General features: G+C 39.8%; 3 protein-coding genes across 7 annotated transcripts; all 3 read right to left on the reverse strand.

Annotated features, from left to right (window-relative positions):
• Positions 1 to 462: 462 nt before the first annotated feature.
• LOC140778683 (protein IQ-domain 26-like) lies at positions 463 to 3,940 on the reverse strand. 4 transcript variants are annotated; one of them, XM_073123507.1, is made up of 4 exons: positions 3,683 to 3,940; positions 1,768 to 2,220; positions 1,433 to 1,612; positions 463 to 1,348 (listed from the first exon to the last, which is right to left on the reverse strand). In XM_073123507.1, the coding sequence occupies exons 2-4, from the start codon at positions 2,179 to 2,181 to the stop codon at positions 644 to 646; spliced, it is 1,299 nt and encodes a 432-aa protein (XP_072979608.1). In that variant the 5' UTR covers positions 2,182 to 2,220; positions 3,683 to 3,940; the 3' UTR covers positions 463 to 643. The 4 variants fall into 4 exon arrangements, with proteins under 4 accessions (XP_072979608.1, XP_072979611.1, XP_072979610.1 ...); XM_073123510.1 differs by lacking the exon at positions 3,683 to 3,940 and adding an exon at positions 3,146 to 3,160; XM_073123509.1 differs by lacking the exon at positions 3,683 to 3,940 and adding an exon at positions 2,616 to 3,090.
• A 4,418-nt stretch (positions 3,941 to 8,358) lies between these two features.
• Positions 8,359 to 13,567, reverse strand: LOC140776916 (elongation factor 2). The gene is made up of 3 exons (XM_073120755.1): positions 13,410 to 13,567; positions 12,292 to 12,431; positions 8,359 to 11,036 (listed from the first exon to the last, which is right to left on the reverse strand). Exons 2-3 carry the CDS (start codon positions 12,380 to 12,382, stop codon positions 8,596 to 8,598), a joined length of 2,532 nt encoding a protein of 843 aa, XP_072976856.1. The 5' UTR covers positions 12,383 to 12,431; positions 13,410 to 13,567; the 3' UTR covers positions 8,359 to 8,595.
• Positions 13,568 to 14,592: 1,025 nt separating this feature from the next.
• Positions 14,593 to 17,552, reverse strand: LOC140776917 (auxin-responsive protein IAA16-like). 2 transcript variants are annotated; one of them, XM_073120757.1, is made up of 7 exons: positions 17,442 to 17,552; positions 16,808 to 17,230; positions 16,546 to 16,696; positions 15,570 to 15,829; positions 15,199 to 15,349; positions 14,914 to 14,977; positions 14,593 to 14,810 (listed from the first exon to the last, which is right to left on the reverse strand). In XM_073120757.1, the coding sequence occupies exons 2-7, from the start codon at positions 17,124 to 17,126 to the stop codon at positions 14,769 to 14,771; spliced, it is 987 nt and encodes a 328-aa protein (XP_072976858.1). In that variant the 5' UTR covers positions 17,127 to 17,230; positions 17,442 to 17,552; the 3' UTR covers positions 14,593 to 14,768. The 2 variants fall into 2 exon arrangements, with proteins under 2 accessions (XP_072976858.1, XP_072976857.1); XM_073120756.1 differs by having other exon boundaries at positions 16,808 to 17,548.
• Between the last annotated feature and the right edge of the window lie 673 nt (positions 17,553 to 18,225).

Genomic DNA, 18,225 nt, shown 5'->3' on the forward strand with positions numbered 1-18,225 from the left:
TTATTATAAAAAAATTATTTAATAATTTAATCGACAGTATGATTGACCTAAATAACAGCTTAATATCGCAACAGTATCTTCAAATGGTCCAACCCATATCTAGCGCTATTAAATGATTTAAAAAAATAGTTTAGTGGGCGAAGGCATTGTTAAAGTCACATGCACTTTATTCGAAACAGTCCAATTGATAAGACCCTTCTTAGTATCCGGACTAATATCAAATGCCCTACATCAGCTGCTGTCCATTTTTATTTATTTATTTATTTATTTTTTATTTATCAAGACCCACCATTTATGCTAATTATAAGCCAAGACAATACGCTAATCGATATCCAAATGGGACAAGTTTAGACAACCCATTTAATGAATTTAAACTCAAAGATCTTTTATGACTACTAAAAGATCAAAACTTGAGTATCATTGAGTGATCGATCTAAAAGGAGAAGAGAAGAAGGATTTTTTTTTTCTTTTTTTCTTTTTTGCAACCCATAATAAGAGCTAAGAATTTACATCCAACTGTTCTATGAATTCTCTCTTCCATTAACATTGCAAATAGTAGGAAAAGAGAAATGATAGAGGTAGAAGAACACACAACTCTCTCCATCCTCTTATTCCTAAGCCTTTAAACGCCATGGGGATCAAATCACCACTTCCTCTGGAAGTAGAAATCCCTCTCTGCTTCTTTGCTCAAATCCATGGACCGGTCGAGGCGGCCGACGACGGCGGTCTTGAAGTCGAACGATTCCTGCACTCTCCTGCAAGACCTCTGCATTCCAACCCCACTCAAGCTTGCTCTGGACTCCAACATGGCCTCGCTCAATGGGAGCTTCTTCCTCACCATGGCCGGCTCCGGTCTCTGCTTCGGCGCGCTCTGCGACCGCACCTTCGCCTCGAACGATTGCGTGTTCGCCATGTAGTTTGGGCAATTGGGTAGGTTCCAGAATCGCCGGAAACCACCGTTGGCATCGCCGCACACGCTCTTGGCCGGAGTTATAGGTACTTTTCCTGATACATTCGCGTACCGAGGCGTGCTCTGAGCCGTGGCGGAGTACCGGCATTGTTCGCCGGCGAGATACCAATCGTAGTCTTCAAAGTCCCGGGAATTGGGTATCAAGATTTGAGCCGGAATCCGGCTTGGGAGTGGAGAGGAGACCGGGATCGCAGGAGTGTCCTCATTTGGGTCTACGACAGTCGGGCTTGTTCGACGCGAGGATTGCGACTTGGGACGGCAAGTATCAATCTCGACGATCTTTGGGCTCCGGTCGAAGCCGATGTCGGTGCTCGCCGACAGCCGCCTGCTATGGAACGACGCCATTTGCTCACTACGGTTGTCTTCGTACCTTTCCTGCTATTGATATATAGAAATAGAGTCATTTAAATGTATGCAAGCTATTGGAGTAACTAAGAATTTCAAAGGATTTGGAGAACATACCAGAGATCTCCTTGGTTGGAAGGGTAGATTGCGAGATCTATGAGCTCGAACAGTGGCTTGAGCTCTAATGAGAGCTTGCATGCTGTGTAGAGTTGCAGCTGCTTGCTTACGAACTAGATATCCTCTAGCCAATGCCTGAAGCTTAACCAATGCTTTGAGAGCCCTGAGAGCTTTCTTCGCCTGCAAAGAAGCAAAAAGTTGCGAACTTTCGATAAGCTATTCATACTAACAAAGAATTGAAGACAAACCCAACTAAAATAACGAGCAATAAAAGCTCGGACAAGAGATGCAAGAACAGTGAATAAGAATAAAGCCTATTCCTTTGGAATAATTACCAAGTATCCTCTAAAAGCCGTTTGGATCTTGACAGCAGCCGCCAGTTTCTCATGGACCACCTTGCCCCTCCCCTGGCTCGTGAGACGTACGACGGCTACCGCCGCCTGCGCCGCCGCCACGGCCGCATCTGCAGCGGCGGCGGTTGCAGCGGCGACGGCGATGGCATGCTTGCTTTGTTCCCTCTCTGTCTCGGTGTACAGAGACCTCAACCAAGCCGCCTCCGCTGCTTTGGCGATAGATGGGTTGTGACCCATGGCCGATTCGTTCAAGTCTCGGGAGGAAGGCTTCGCAAAGCTCCACCTTTTCTTCTCTTTGGTATGCTCCCCGCCATTGATGGGATGCTCCTTGCGTTCTTTGGTCTCCTTCTTGCCTCCTCCTAAGAGGTTTCTTAGCCACCTCGTAGCCCGACCCATAGGAGAAGAGTTGTTGAGAAAATGGTGGGCTTGGAAGTGCTGCAAGGGAAGAGGACGGAATGAGTGTGAATTAAGAGCTCATCTACTCATTATCTTTGAGGTAGTAAAAAGTTTCAAAAGAGGGGAGACGCAGTTCTATCTTTGTTCTTTTATCCCTCTAAACTCTCCTAATTAAGTTTATGTCCTTCTAAGTCTGATATTTAAATTAAAGATGGTGCATTAATAATAACTAAGACAAGAAATAATCTTAGCTGGCATGTATCTATACAAAGAAGAAGAAGAAGGAAAAAAAACGTTTTTTAAAAAATATTTTTCCAAATCTACTAGTTACCAAAATGCACATGCAAAAAAGAGTTATCTTTGAGGCATCCAAAGTTTATAAAGGAGAGAAGTTACAGTGAAAGGCAAAGAAGAAGAAGAAGAAAAAAGAAAACCTTTGAGAAAAGCCAATAGATGCTAGCAATTGGAGAGTAGGAAAGGTGGAAAGAGCTGTCAACCCCTCGTGAAGAACTGCATTACAAGACAAAGTTGATGCTCCGAGTAGAGCTGGGGAAAGAGAGAGACCCTTTCCCATCCAACCCCATTAAACTATTAGAAATTGCAACCTAAAGCAAAATACATTACAATTAAAACAATAGGGGGGGAGAGAGAGAGAGGGGGGGTGAAAGAAGTAGATGGGAGTGGAGGGAAAGAGTTAGAGCAACTGGGCCACCCTCAGAATTCAAATTGTTGAAGTCATTGGAGGAGGAGATTGCTTAGCCTAATCTGGGTGGTTCAAAAGGGCACAGAGAGGAAGCAGCTCACATTCCAAAATATTCTCCACCTCTCCAAAATTTTAGCAGAAGAAGACAGAGAAGAGAAAAGATTACTTGTGACCCCTAAAGCACCATTGTCATCAAACTTGTTATTCACTTAGGAACAAAGAGAAGAAGACAATGTAAGCAACAGGAGAAAGGAAACCAACTTCTGAAGTTACCTAAGCTGGGATTTTCCTTCAATGGAGGACTTAAGAACACAACACCCAAATCAAAACATGCATGACCAAGTCCATTCTCTCTCTCTCTCTCTCTCTCTCTCTCTCTCTCTCTCACTCTCTATATATATATATCCCTGAGCTTATAGTTGCTGACAATCTCGTGAATCAATCCATAACTTTTCATTTATGAAAGATTCTATCTCTCTCAGCTTCTTTATTTTATTTTATTTTCTCGATTACTTCCTCTCTTTCCTATCTGCTACAAGTTTCAGCCTTTCATCTCTAAAAGGGCTACCATTAAAGGACGATATCGCAAGCCAGAGATGGAAAGGAGAAGCGGGCAACTGCGTATTCTCCACCTGCCACAATCTCACATAGACGTCATCATAGAAAGAGAGAAATGGGCTTTCCATATCTTTCTCTCCCCTGACCAAGATGACGAATTTAATCACCATGCCAATTAAAGGAAAATAAAAATAAAATCCCTCCCAAAAAAAGAAGAGAAAGTGAAAGGAGGAGACTCACTTGATTACTTCTATCTCCTCCCGCTGGTTGCTATTCCACAACCAACCGTCTTCACTGCTTTAGAGAATCTATGGTGGGTTGCTCAAAGAAAGCTTAAGCTAAGAGGAGGAAAAGGTGGGATCTTTATCTAGTCTTTTGGGTACGGGAGGCAAGGGGATCGAGAGGAATCGCTTCTTTTCGGGCAATCTCCTCTAAGCTCTAGAAATGGAATGAGAGGTGTTTTTGATGCGAGAGAGGAAGGAGAGAGATTTGAAAAGCGAATCCCTTCTCCTGAGAATAATTTATTTTTTGGAAATTGTTTTTAAATACAGGAAGATTTTAAATTTTCCTGTTATGGACGATGGGACAACGTTCCACCATCCCTAAATGGAAAAAATGACCAACCTCTTACCAAGGCAAGTTTAAACGGGTCGGATAATATTAGATCCGATCCGTGAAGTTATTTTTTTTAAAAAAATTTAAAAAAAATTCGTACTCCTACCAGATTTATATTTTTCATGTGAAATCGTAGAAAGATTATAAGACTAAAATTTAATTTTAAAAAAAATTAAAAAAGAATTACAGGAGTGATTCCATTTAAATTTCCCGCTAATATCCGGAATCTTTTTAAAATTTTGAAACGGAGTGCACCTTAAACTAACGGAAGATTCCGACATATTCCCCTAATGACGAAAGTGCCACCCTTCACGTGGTGATGGAACCCTAAATTTCAAACGTGAAGCGGGGTATTTCTGTCGTTTTGCTGCGCAATTTGATACGAGTTAATTAATATACTAAGCTAGTAAGAAAAGGATCCGTTGGAAGAGGGGTCGATGGTGGACTGGTCAATGAGTGATTCAGCTATTGGGATATTAATTTTGGACTTAGTTTCCTAAATTATTCCCTTCCTATTTCACAATTAATGTGGCTTTATTGAGTTCAGAATGCACTTTTAATTTTGTCCTATTAATCAATATTAGTGATTTGAGCACAGTTAAAGATTTAATTTGTGTACTATTTCATCATTTTTATCCAAATTTTAAACTTATTCACATTGGAAGATAATCTCTCTAAGATATGTCTCTCTATAGAGATAAATGCTCGGATAGGTGAGTTATAAATTTATTCACCAAAGTAGATGACTTCTAGTTCCGCGTAAGTAAATCAAAGGTTAATAGTTTTCTAAAGCAATAATTTTATTCAATAAGAATCTCTAACTTAGATGAATGCTTCTTAGTTGGCATAGAAAATTAAGGTGTAGATCTAGAAATTGTTGCTCAATAGTTGTGAGAATATTTTTCTATCTGTGCGTATACTCAAAATCCCTCACAGAAAAAAAATATATTTATATTAAGTAAAATTATTAACTCAGATAATAATTTTGGATACATGTATGAATTATCCTACGAGGCATTCATCTAAGCCGAAACTTAAACTTAATTAGTGGGATAAATAAGTTTGTAACTCATCCAGTTGAATATATTGTTTGGTATATGCACACTAAGAACAATAAAAATCTCAATCCAAAATTTAAAGAAGTCAGTCAGTCAGTCAGTCTCCTCTTGGTGTCTTGCCTCTGTGTGGCTCCCCCACTAGTCACTGCTTATGGTTGAGATATCTAGTTAATTATTGTAAAAGGAAAGGAAAGAATAACCTTTTTTTTTGGAGAGAATGTGGGTTTCTGGGGAAGTTTCCGTGGGAATTTCACGGTGATAGAGGAGTACCTGACCCAGGAGGAAACTTATCCTGAAAAGTAGTACGAAAAGAAGAATCCCCAAGTAATTTCCTTTCAAATGACTCAAATTTGGATTGGAATGTTCAAAGGAGCTGCAACATTTTCCATGGAGATCCAACTTTTCCATCGTAGATACCAGGACATGAAGGAATAAGAGTATTACGTAGTCATCCTCAAACATCTAATCTCTGAAAAAAAAAGCTCTCTTGAGAGAAGCTAGCAAATGCTACCTTAATGTTACACTATCTTTCTGGATCATTCAAGTACTTTTATTAGATTGTAATCTCTCAGTTGAAGTAATTGAAGTAGAGTAGTAGACTCATCCAAGTTGCTTGCGGGCTGTCATAAAGTAACACTTTCAGGAGCTAAATTTGATCAGGAAGTGCATTGCACTGATGGTATCAGATACATGAACTGGGAGTTCACCATGCTGACAGGATAAAGGAGTGTCATATTTGTTGGCCTGCAAGGTTAAAATACTGTGGGGCTTTGACTCCTGCATCATGGCATTCTCTTGATGCCTACAGGCACTTGCAGCTAGTAGATGTCTCTCAGCCAACTTGAGAAACTTTAGAGAATGCACTGCTGCAATCTGACAATAAAGCGTAGCTCATCTCTACTTGATAACTGTGCGTCACTTATTAGCATTTCATGAAACTTCTTATCAATTTAAGTTGCAATTAAAATTCTTTTGTGCATCAACAGGTAACTAAAGTCAAATAAGCCAGTCAGGAATCTTGGCTTAAACCTGCAATCAGGGTGCAACTCAGACTGTGTTAGCTGCAAGAAGAAGCTAAGAAGTACTTGCATCTTTTAACTTGACCTAATATGTGATGAAAGAGTGATAGCTTTCCACTGTTCAATTCTATAGCAGACACCATTTGTGCTTCAACGCTTGCCGTGGAAGTAAATGGGAAAGCCAATTAATGGCTTCTTTCTCCCTTCTCGAAGCCTATCTCTTCATTTTGGGGGGCTAATATACTGCCATTATTATTTAAAAATGATGCCCTTTAATTAGTGGAAACCTTCATGGGATTAAGCTTGTAGTCAATCTAAGGCCACGCCTTCACTTGCCTGTTAGTTTGCTGATGGCCTCCTCATCTTCGGGAAGGGATGGCATTGGAGAAAGAAATCACAAGTGTAGCTACTGTTTTGGAAGCCTACTACAATAATATCTTTGGACAGGAGATCAATATTGACAAGATCGCCGTCCATTTCGTAAAGCCAACTACCCCAGCACTATAATCTAAAGAACTAGCCGGAGAGGATAATTACCAGGGTAATCCTCATTTAGTAGCAAAATCAAAGGCACAACGTACCAGTTCTTTCATTAGATACAATTATACAAAGAAGGTTTGCATCTTGGAAGGGACGGTCATTGACACAAGCGGGTCATTTGGTGTTGATAAAGGCTGCATTGAGCTGAATTCCGTTCTACTTCATGATTACGTCTCTTTTCTCAATAAGATCAAATCTCTAATGCGAGATTCTTTGGTGGGAATTTAAGGAAAGAAAAGAGAACTTATATCTTTACGGATGGAATAGATTAAGCAAGCAAGTCAGTCTTAAAAAAGGAGAACTTGGCGTTCTACATCCTCAGTATGTGAATGGAGCTCTTATTCTCAAACTAATTGGAGAATGGTTGACGGCCCAGACTCAAACTGAGTAAAAGTATTGAAAGCTAAGTACCATCCTCATCTTTTTGGAAAGCCAAAACCAAAGCTACTGCAAGCTGAACTTAGAATACTATATCCCATCTCAAGGAATTTTTACTAGTAACTGCAAAATTCTTGTTAGATGGAGCACAAACTATGGTGGAACTCGTCTTCTCAACTGTACCTGCATCATCCTCTAAAATGTACACGAGCCCGGATTCAAGCATACGCCAAGATGTGATCATGTGGAATAATACTACGAGTTTGGGGGCCTTCTCAACCAAACCAGCATGCAAATTAAGCTCTAATGAACAACTACTGGGAGTGTAGCACATCAAGCACAAGGTTAGACAGCATATCCAAATTTATTCGGAAGAATGCAACAGCTTAATTCATGCCGATTGGTTTTGTAGCCATTTTGTTCTTAGGCTTGGAGGAAGATCCCATCGACCCAAAAAAATTGGACTACCGAGCTGAACTCGAGCATTTCTCATAAAGAAATGTCATATTATATCAATATCCTATGAGAAATGTGGAAGGCACGCTACGAAAGAGTATTCAGAGGCGCTTTAGCAAACTCGACTAAAGTAGTTGCTGATGCAGAGACAAAGAGTACTACGATGGCAAAAGACCTGCAAAAGGAGCTTTACCATAATTTGTACAATCTTCAAGACCCTGCCCTACCAGCTAATGCCTTGACAATGGTGGTGATGGCATTTATGTTGCATGTTAGGAGAAACATGTGAGGTTTGGGAGGTCAATTTGTTTGGAGAAGTGCGGCCATACATTATATGGAGAAACATAGACACTCTCGAAGGTATTAAGGTCTTGATGGTAGCCAAAGGTTACGTGGCTAAGTAGATTATCAACGATTATTAAAGTGGAGTTGAAACTATTGATTGCAAAAAGAAGTACCAGCAGTCGAATACTCTTTAACTCTAATTCAAGATTGTAGTATAGGATAAGGATATGCTATGCCTATTCTAAGTCTTTGAAACAATTTAAATCCAGGTTATTTAGTTTGCCACGCCATCCACTAGATCAAATTTGTAGTCGTGTTTACCGCTAAATACATTTGCCTACGGAAGGTCAAAAAGGATAAAAGCGTTGCTGTAATTGTCCTGGCAAAGAGATCGAATTTCAGGGCTACTCAGCACAAAAGAAGATCAAGGGACGGAATCAATCAACAGTGACTGAGAAATCAAGATAGGAAAACAATAACCTCACTGGTGATCTTACGTACTTTTTTGTTGTTGTAGTAATCTTATTAAACACTTTAAATTCATGCATTGAACAACTCCACGAGGTAAACAAAGCTAAAAGTGATTTGATATTATCAAGGAAACATCAATGTTTAATAACAATAGTAACATAATCAACAACAACAACAACAAATATTTAGTCCCAACTATTTGGGCCATCTTGTTTACTACTCACAATATAACAATAGAAAGCTCAATAAAGGAAATATGCAGGCCAAATCACCATAAGTTACAGTAAGACCAAGGGGGAGACTCGTATATAAATTGGAGTAGAGCTCCTCCCTAAAGCTTGTCTTCAAATTCGGATAGTGGGGTCATCTGCTCCTTTAGCCCCTTCCTCTTACGGATATCACTAACAAGATGCGCAGCTTGAGAACCGGGCTCCAAGGGGTCAGAGGACATCATGTCCCAGTGATCAAAGACACACTGGGGGAATGCCTGCCCTGATGTTGCAGCCCTTAAAGTGCTTGAGAATCCAAAGGACTCGATGACCGGGAGGTAGGCTTTGATATTGTAGAGTGGAGTACCTGGCCTCTGCAACTCCTCAAAAACATGGCCTCTCTTCTGGTTGAGAACACCGTAGATACCTCCCAGTGCCTGCTCAGGAGCCTGGATCTCTACCAAGTAGACTGGTTCGAGGAGCCTAGGTTTAGCTGTTAACTGAGAAGCATATATAACCCTTCTTGCTGTTGGAATAACCTGTCCACCACCTCTGTGGATAGCATCAGCATGCAGCACCACATCACAGACCTCAAAGCATATAGCTCGCATGTTTTCTTCAGCCAGGGCACCTTCCTTTGATGCCCACTGGAACCCAGCAACAACAGAGTCCTTAATCTCATTAAGGTATTGAACTCCTTTGCACATATCAACAACCATGTTTGGGCCAGTTGTTTCAGGCCCAAAGCACCATATCTTCTTGGCGAGATCCTTGTCCCACCCAAACTCTTCCGACAAAATCTTTGCACGTACTTTAGGGTCATCTCGTGGGCCTATTTTCCCTTCATCAATGGCCTCAGCGAGCCCCTCCTCCATTGGGCGTGCTTCCATGTAAAGACGGTTGTGCTTGTTTGGAGACTTGCTCATCACTGTCCTCGAGGATTTTTCAAGTACAGTTTCACGGAAGGACACCACTGGATCAGAAACTACAATCTCCGCCCCTCCCATGAAGTCCTCTTGCAAGTCCTTCAAGCAAATCTCAAGATGGAGCTCCCCAGCTCCAGCAATGATGTGTTCACCAGATTCCTCCATTGTACAAACCACCATGGGATCTGATTTGGCTAGTCGTTTCAAACCCTCGACAAGCTTTGGGAGATCTGAAGCTACCTTACACTGTACTGCAACACGAACAACAGGTGAAACTGAAAACTTCATGGCTTTGATTGGATGGGCATCAACCTCCTTCTCATTAGTAAGAGTTGCATTTTTGGTAATGAATTGGTCTAGCCCCACCATGGCTACTGTGTTTCCACAAGGCACGTCCTCCACGGATTCTTGTTTCTTACCCATCCATATAACAGTTCTTTGCACACTTTTCACATACAGATCCTTCTTCTGCCCTGGGATGTAGTTTGGTCCCATAATACGTACCTTCATACCCGTTGAAACCTTTCCAGAGAAAACTCGACCAAATGCAAAAAACCTACCCTTATCAGAAGCTGGAATCATCTTTGAAACATACAACATCAAAGGACCTTCTGGATCACAGTTTCTGATAGCATTTGCATATATATCATCAAGAGGACCCTCGTATAAATTCTCCACACGGTACCTTTGTGCCATGGAAGGTGATGGAAGGTGAAATATCATCATTTCAAGAAGAGCGGTGCTTGCAGGCAACCAAGTCTGCATAACACGCTTCATCAAAGCCTTCCCCATTAATTCCTTCTCATCAGATTTCATGGTGACCCCAAGCTTCTGCAGCATTGGCCATAACTTATCTTTCTGATCATTCATGCAGGTGCTGATGATCTGCTTGATTGGCTCATAACAGAATTGTACAAAGCCACGTTTACAAGTAGGCGAGCCAGTACTCTTACTAGTCCATTTCCTGGTAGCAGGATCAAAGAAATTTTCACCCCAAAGTCTCTCCATCATCTTAGACTCATCTACCCCAAACTTAGAAGCATACATTTTTGCAAAGTTGGTTAATGTAAAAGCCCAACCATGCAATCCAGCAGAGAAAGCAACAGTACCTTTTTCTGGGTATACTTGCACGTCACCAAGAAGGACATCTTCATAAGTTGCCATAATAACATTTGCATTCTCGATGACACGCTGAAAGGTCTGATATGCTTCCTCACCTTCAACCTGGAGCTCTAGAAAGCATCGATCCATCTTGTTAACAGTCAAAACGGGCCTTATTCTTTCTCCTAAGGCCTGACGAAGGACTGTCTCCGTTTGAACACATACACCTTCGACACAGTCCACAACAACAAGTGCTCCATCAGTGATACGGAGAGCAGCTGTGACCTCAGAGGAGAAATCTACGTGCCCAGGTGAATCAATAAGATTGATGAGATACTCATTCCCAGCCCTCTCACCCTTGAAGCTCTTCAAGGAGGCATCAGTCATCTCATAATAAAGGGAGATCCCTGTTGACTTAATTGTGATACCTCGTTCTGCTTCATCCTGACGGGTATCTGTCATCCTAACATCTCCAGCAACCTCTTGTGCAATGATTCCAGCAGCCGCCACTAGTGAATCCGTGAGGGTAGATTTCCCTGCAAGAAAAAGAAGAGCAAAGAACAATGTACAAAAACATTAAAGCATGTACGGTAAACCTGCATGCATGAAACTGTACTCAAATAAAGTCATGGTTGAGTTTCTGAAGACAATAAAAAAAAAAGGTGTGGAATCAACTTATATCACCACATTAGAAGGTAACTTTCAAGACTGTTAAACATCAAGAAGGCAACTAGATCGACGCCGTATGTTCCAATTATCATGTATTAGTGTATGATCTCCTATATCAGTGTAATGGTAGTTTTGCCCTTTCTCGCTGCCCTTTTCAAGTCCCTTATGGTTTCCTCTCCTTATTAAGCAAAGTTGCAACAAAATTAATCAATCTTCTTATTAATGCGTTAACTGTCTTTACTTAACACATCCAAACAATTTTGAACATTTTTTTCTCTCTTTTTATCCTCAGATGGCGGTATCCCTTTCACAAATTTAATTAATTTGTACTTTCTCTTCTATACAGTAGCACCAATGCACCAAAGCCACCTCAACATCCTCTTCTACACTGTGAAGCTAATGAAGAAATGAAATATGTATATTTAACATCTGGGTGCTTGGAACAGACAAGTTCTAAAATTGCTTGCCATTATGAGTGGCAAATAACCTTTATTCCATATATCTGCTGTCGGATGGAGTCAAAGAACATGGATGCCAACATGACTATCGAGAGGTGTAAGAGACAAACACATGGCCGGTGCACCACAACTCGTGTTCTCTCCTTGTGAGCTCTCCACTCACTCATAGTTATTAGCAATGTCATGATTGTCATGAACCCTGGATGAAGAGCTCATCTCATGATTTGCCCAAAGCAGATACCAAATTGTACCTTGCACGATCTGCTTGGGCAAAATCTCATCTCTTAGAGAGACAACCAGCATCTACCTTGTCAATGAGCCAGTAATGTAGTTTCCATGGCTATATATGGATGTTTGCTTTGGCAGAAAATATGCAACACCACACAAATATAATGAACACAATGTGGAAAAATATCAGAGCACACAACCAAGTAAATAATAAATGGAACCTGCATTCCCAACAATATACTTTCAAGAATTAGTTCAATCTGATAAAGAAAGGCCATTGTAGCGATTGATAAATCAACGAATTGTTTGCCTTAGTACAAAGAAAAGGAGTAAACAAGGAAAGCAGATTTGGAGCATGACAATAAAGATAAGCACATTGATTCCATGTATAGTGCAAAACCAAAGTTAACTAGTAAAAGAGAGGCAAATGTTGTACCATGGTCGACATGGGCAATAACAGACATATTACGGATATTATGCTTCAGGTCCATAATCCTGCGAAGCTCCTCAGCTGTAAACTTCACCATCTTGACTGCTCTAGAAGATCAAACAAAAATAGATATGCTCCTCTCCGGCCTATGAAAAAAACAATATTTCTTTTAGCAGAATGCTAATAACAGCAATGTTGAGAGAATATGATAAGACTGGTTTTGGTTTGATCTTAGGCAGCTGGGCATTTCGATGTGGAGCAGACTTCCAATGTGGTAACAATAAATAGTACAATTAAGTAGAAATTATTTCGCAAAGACCAGAAACTTCTGAGACTACAAATCATGTTCATCCAACCAAATATTGGATGTGTTAAAAGAATAAAATCATTAACCAACAGAAATCCTGCTTCAAATCTATGACAGACCTCTCTGCATCAATCCAACGAATAACGAATTAGCAATGGGTCAAACAGTTAGACTAATCATCTACTCATGCTCAGCATTTGCAGCATCAAAACAGGACTCCAGATAACATAAGGCCCTCTTGAGATGCTAGGATTAGAAATTGTTCTGATACTTTCGGAAGTAGGATGAGTAAAATCAGCTGCGAAACGAAACTGACCATCTAATATAGATGTCACAAAATTGACTTTCATTAAACAAAGTTGCGAGCATATTCTCAGTTGATAGCAGCAAATAATTCAATTCGCTCTCTTCGAAATCTCGATCTAATAAATTTTGGTTTTCTTCAGAAAGACGCCATGCAAAACAATATAAATTCCGTTTAAACGAGAAGAAAAAACTCTATACCAATATATATATATAAAGAACATTAGATCAGACAAAATTTTGATGCTAGAGTATAAGCATCATTGACACGAAAACTAGATACCCAGTTTCAATCGATATCAGCTAAAGCTGTATAGATAAGAGCACGTTCCCAATCAAAATTCACCAAACCTAAGAGGAGACATTTATCCCAGTAAATGGAAACAAAAGGAGGGGGGATTTCAACACAAATCCAACAACAGAAGCAAAACAAAGAGTGAAATCAGGAAATAAATATATCTATAACTATTAAGAAGCAGATCACGATCCATCACGGATTGAATTAGGCGTTTACCTCCGAGCGTAGGGAAGGGGAGGCGCAAGTGTTTCTAAAACCCTACCTCCTCCCTCGTTCTCTTCAGGAGATTTTATTCTGTGCTTCGCTTTGACGAAATATCTGCGATTGGTCCGGCAAAGTGAGGGAACAGTTCAGCAACCGATCCGTTGACATTGGACGGGTCTGATCCGATGAAGTTAGTTCGTGATCGTGATACATACCGTTGATGCCATGGTCCTAACGGGTTATCGGATCAACCGGAACTTGCGGCCCGTTTAGGGGGCCCACCGTTAATTCCTGCGAGATGGCACCATTGCCAGTATATTCTTCGCACTGGCAGACGAAAACATCTTGCTTTGGCGCCACGTCTCGGCACATTTGCAGCTTTGGCCCATTTTTATTTGGGGGCTTGTTTGCAATGTAAAATTTTAATAAAGTTTTAAGGTTGGTTTTGTCTAAATCCCAATGTGCAATCACTGGCAAGAAAATTATTAAAACTTTGAGAAAAATTTTGAATAAAAATTTAAGATTTTACGTTTCTCAACTAGGTGGAGTAGAAGTCAAGACATACCAATAAGAACGATTCTTATTGTATTTTATTATTATTATCATTATTATTATAACAACAAAACTACAATTAATTCATTTCACCATTACTTTGTCTATTATTCTTGCTTTTTTATTATTTATTTTTCTACTAATTCATCATGAATTTTCTGCCATCTCTGTTAACGAAAATATAGAGTTGCAATTCAATTAAAAAAGTCTAAAGGGAGCATAGTAATATAAAAAAAACTAGAGGGTAAACTATATTTAATTATCTGAAAAAGATAACAAATGAACCAATAAATAGGAACAATGTTGGTCAATCTTAGGACCGAACCAAATCGAATGGTCAATGAATGTGTTCTTACCACTTCAGTGAAAGACACTTCTTCACAAGTCATCAGTCTCGACCTCTTTAAGCTTTCCATATGGAGGGTGATAGGGGAGTGGAATTAAGGCACGTTTGTTCTAAGGCTGTCCTTTGAGAGTTGCAGTGGTGCTCACTTTTGTATAGAAGGAGACAAAGTCCTTGGCAGAGTCGTTTCGTAAGGAATCACAACTCTTTTGCTTGGTTACTACCCTCCATTCTATTTAAATGACAGTGACTATTTATTTACTCACAAATTGAAGCAAGAGTGATCCACTTGACACTTCATTAACAAAGTTAATTTTAGCCAAAATGAAGAAAAATTACAATATTATAAAAGCTCAACTTGATACTTTACAGGAGCAATTAACTTAATAGGAAGGGAAAGACCACTACTTTGCAAGTAAAAGAAAGCAAAATAACATTTAAAACAGTGACCCAAACAACACGTTCTTCTTTGCCACTCAGCACTCAGTTGCTGTTCTTTTCCTGCTCACTGATCTCAGCTGGAAAGGCAAGCAAGAAGAAGGTGAAGTCAGTAAGATGTAGTAGAAGCATAACATAAAACTGTGCATCTTTCTAGATAGATGATCTTGTGGGCAGACTTACAGACGATGCGGAGAGGTTGGAGCTCTTCAAAACGCGCAATCTTTTAGCAGTTGAAATGAACATGCTGCAAAATTTGAAGAACAGTATATTTTTTTTACATGGAAATTACATAAGAAGGTGGATCACTTTAAATGAAATGTCCATGATCAAATTGTTGTTACTCCATCACAGTGAGGTGCAAATTTGCAAGTATTTGTTTGGTTGTGTGCATTTATATGGCAAGCTAAAGCTTTTATAAGTAGAAGTAAAAGAACCAATGAAATTATTCAGAATAAAAGAACTTACTCCCATGGAACATCTCCAACCAACATCTTGTCACCTTCTTCATCCTCGTAAACCAGAGTATATTCACCACTCCCATCTAGTAAGCCAGTACTGATCGTCTCCTTTTCTTTGGCATTCTTCTGACCTCCGTTAGCAACCGGATCCCTTTGAGCTAATTTTAGAGTAAGAAAAGAGGGGATAGTTTCTTAGATCAGTACTTTTGAGGACTTTAAGCTCAAGAAATATCCTCCAGTAATTTATATATGATATTGTCAATACTTGTACTACAATATTAAGTAATAAGTAGATGATTAAATTGGACTGAAAAATATGCTAGTCAGAACTTTTATGACTTCATTATTTGTAAATATGTAACAAATTGAGAGGTATACCTGAAAGAAGTGCACTAAAGAGCTCATCTACAGCCAAAGAGAGCTTCTCATAATTATTGTAGGCCTTCAAGTCTACTTTTCTACCAATAGGAATGCCATCCATGTTGATTTTTACAAATAATCCTTTCTTGTCATCCTCAAACTTAGCTGCAGTCTCTGAACTGACATTCTGTGTTCCAAGGCCTGGTCTCGAAGAGCTAGCAATGTTCTTTCTGAAAGAACGAATAGGAGGCCACCCAACAATAGGAGTTGTTGCGGTTCTGTTTGCATGAACACAAAGAACAAAGAAATAAGATAACAGTGAAGAATATTGCTAGAACACAGCAGAACAAACTCAGAGTAAACTCATATTTTATATTAAAAGAAGCTTTGAGACATAGCAACCTACTAAGAAATATAGAATAGATCATTAAGCTGAAGTTACTCAATTAGCAAGAATAATAAGTGAAATGATGACAGGAAGATACAAAAAATTATGTGCTTTTTTTGAGAAATCCTAATGCAAAAGACTAGAAGAGACAATGAAACTTGGCATTGCTGTGGAAACATAAAACTAAATTTGTGCAAAGACATAAACTAATACTACAAATTAATACTTCTCTTGTCCAACAAAAGTCTTCATACTTGTTATTCTTGTACACACATAAAGTGATAAAACATCAAAATGAATATCTTTTTTCTAAACTTCCAGCTAAATACTAAGATTCTAGTCATTGCATACAATATGAGAGCAAAGGGTAGATATGAAAGAAAAAGGTAAAAATAAAAGGAATGACCAAAAATAAATCAGACATGAGAAGGCATGGAGCCTAGTAACATAGAATTTCAACTACATTAACCCTAAGATATTAAAAAAAAAATGCACGACAAGATAAAGGGACACCCTTTCAAAAGAGCAAGCATATGTGAACCAATATACAACAATCATTAGTGATTCCATTAAAAAGTAAAAGCTCAAAAGCCATGAAATTATTACCTTGCTTGAGAGCTATTGATGCTCACAGCCACATTCTCAGCAGTGACTGCAATGGGAGGACCACTTGCTTTCCTCTCAGTGCTCTGCTGTTCTTTTTCCATCCCTGCTTTACTCTGCAAGTGAAGAAGCCCAGACTGCTGCTGCGCAAAGCCTAAAGAAGAAGAAGAGGAGGAGGAAGAAGAAGATGATGAAAGAAATCAAGGTTGTAGATAAAAAAGAAACATAGAAAGAATAAGACCTAACACTAGCTTAAAAGTATTACCTTCTGGGTTGGGCTCAACTGCACCCAAGAACCCTCTTTTGGCTCCAGAACAAGGGTTAAAACCATTGCTCTTGGCAACCTTAGAGAGGTGACCAAGAGGCAGAATAGACTTAACAGAATGCTCCACTCTTTTCTCCTTTTCCTCTACCCAGTCTTCTTCTCCAGGGGGAGCGAGTCTTAGCTCTAACTTCCTCTCCTCTGCTACTCCAAAACCATTGGCTTCTCCTCCCCCTTCCTTAACCAACCACTCTCTCTCATTTGCTATGAGATCAAGCAACTGAGGGCATGCTTCTAAACCTTTCTTGAGGTCTCCCTCCATTCTTCTCTTCGTGGGGAAAGCCTACAGACCACTAGGAATTTATGATATTGAACTCTGAGCAGCCACAACAGAGGAAAGTTGCCACCCTTTTCCTTCCCCTCAAGCTACAAGATCAAAAACCCACTTACAAACCACCACTATTTACCAGGAAAAAAAAAATAAGAACTCAAATCGAGATTTTTTAGAGGACAAGAAAGTTGCTTTCTAAATACTCTTTTTCTCCCCTGTGATCATAAAGGGGAAAAGAGCCGAGCAACCATGAGAGATTCCATGGCTGAAGCCATTCCTTAAAAGGGAATTAAGAGCATCTCTCACGCAATTGTTCTACAGAAGAAGAAACTGAGGAGGCGTAGTTCTGACAACTTCGGCGCTGGCCAAGCCCAAGGATGGAGATGTGAGTCTAATGCCGCTCTATCCTCTTCCTCTATATACCTCTTAAAAGAAGGAAAAAAGAAACAGTAGTACCTCCTAAAAGCTAATACGTTATAAAGCTAAATCACGTTTTACTTAGATTAAAGAGGTGGTTAGTTTTTAGTATTACTAGAAAATATAATGGATGTTCGGATATTTACAGTTTGAACCCCACAATTGTGATGAATTCCATTCCTACACATGCATGATTCGCGCCACCGCGGCTCCAGGATCCGGTCCAAGTCAATAGGCGCGTGCTGCTTCCCGGCCAATGGGTTCGCGAAACGTGGGTATTTCTCGGCCTTTTGGAGTGGGCCCCGCGTTGGCTTTCGCGTGGGTGGCTCGCGACCCCGCTTCCCATCGAGCAACATGCTCGCCTTTTCATAGTCGGCGTCGCCATCATTGCCCCCGTCGGCCGTAGTCCACAATCTCGACCATCCGAATCTTTTTATCTCATTCTTTTTTAGAGAGATTTCTAAACAATGCTCAATCTTTTCCTTTTATAATTATCATTAACATACTGCCACTATTGATGTGTATATTATTTATTACTTTATAAGGACTCCGAATTTTATTTCATTGTTAGAAATAATTCCCTTTTTATATTACGACTTACCACCATTTTTTACAATGTTGATGAGCTCTTCTTCTTTTTTCTTTTTCTTGGTTACAAAATGGCTTATAAACT

This window comes from Typha angustifolia, chromosome 15 (genome assembly GCF_048772165.1).
Source record: "Typha angustifolia cultivar Huaian chromosome 15, ASM4877216v1, whole genome shotgun sequence".
NCBI lineage: Eukaryota > Viridiplantae > Streptophyta > Magnoliopsida > Poales > Typhaceae > Typha > Typha angustifolia.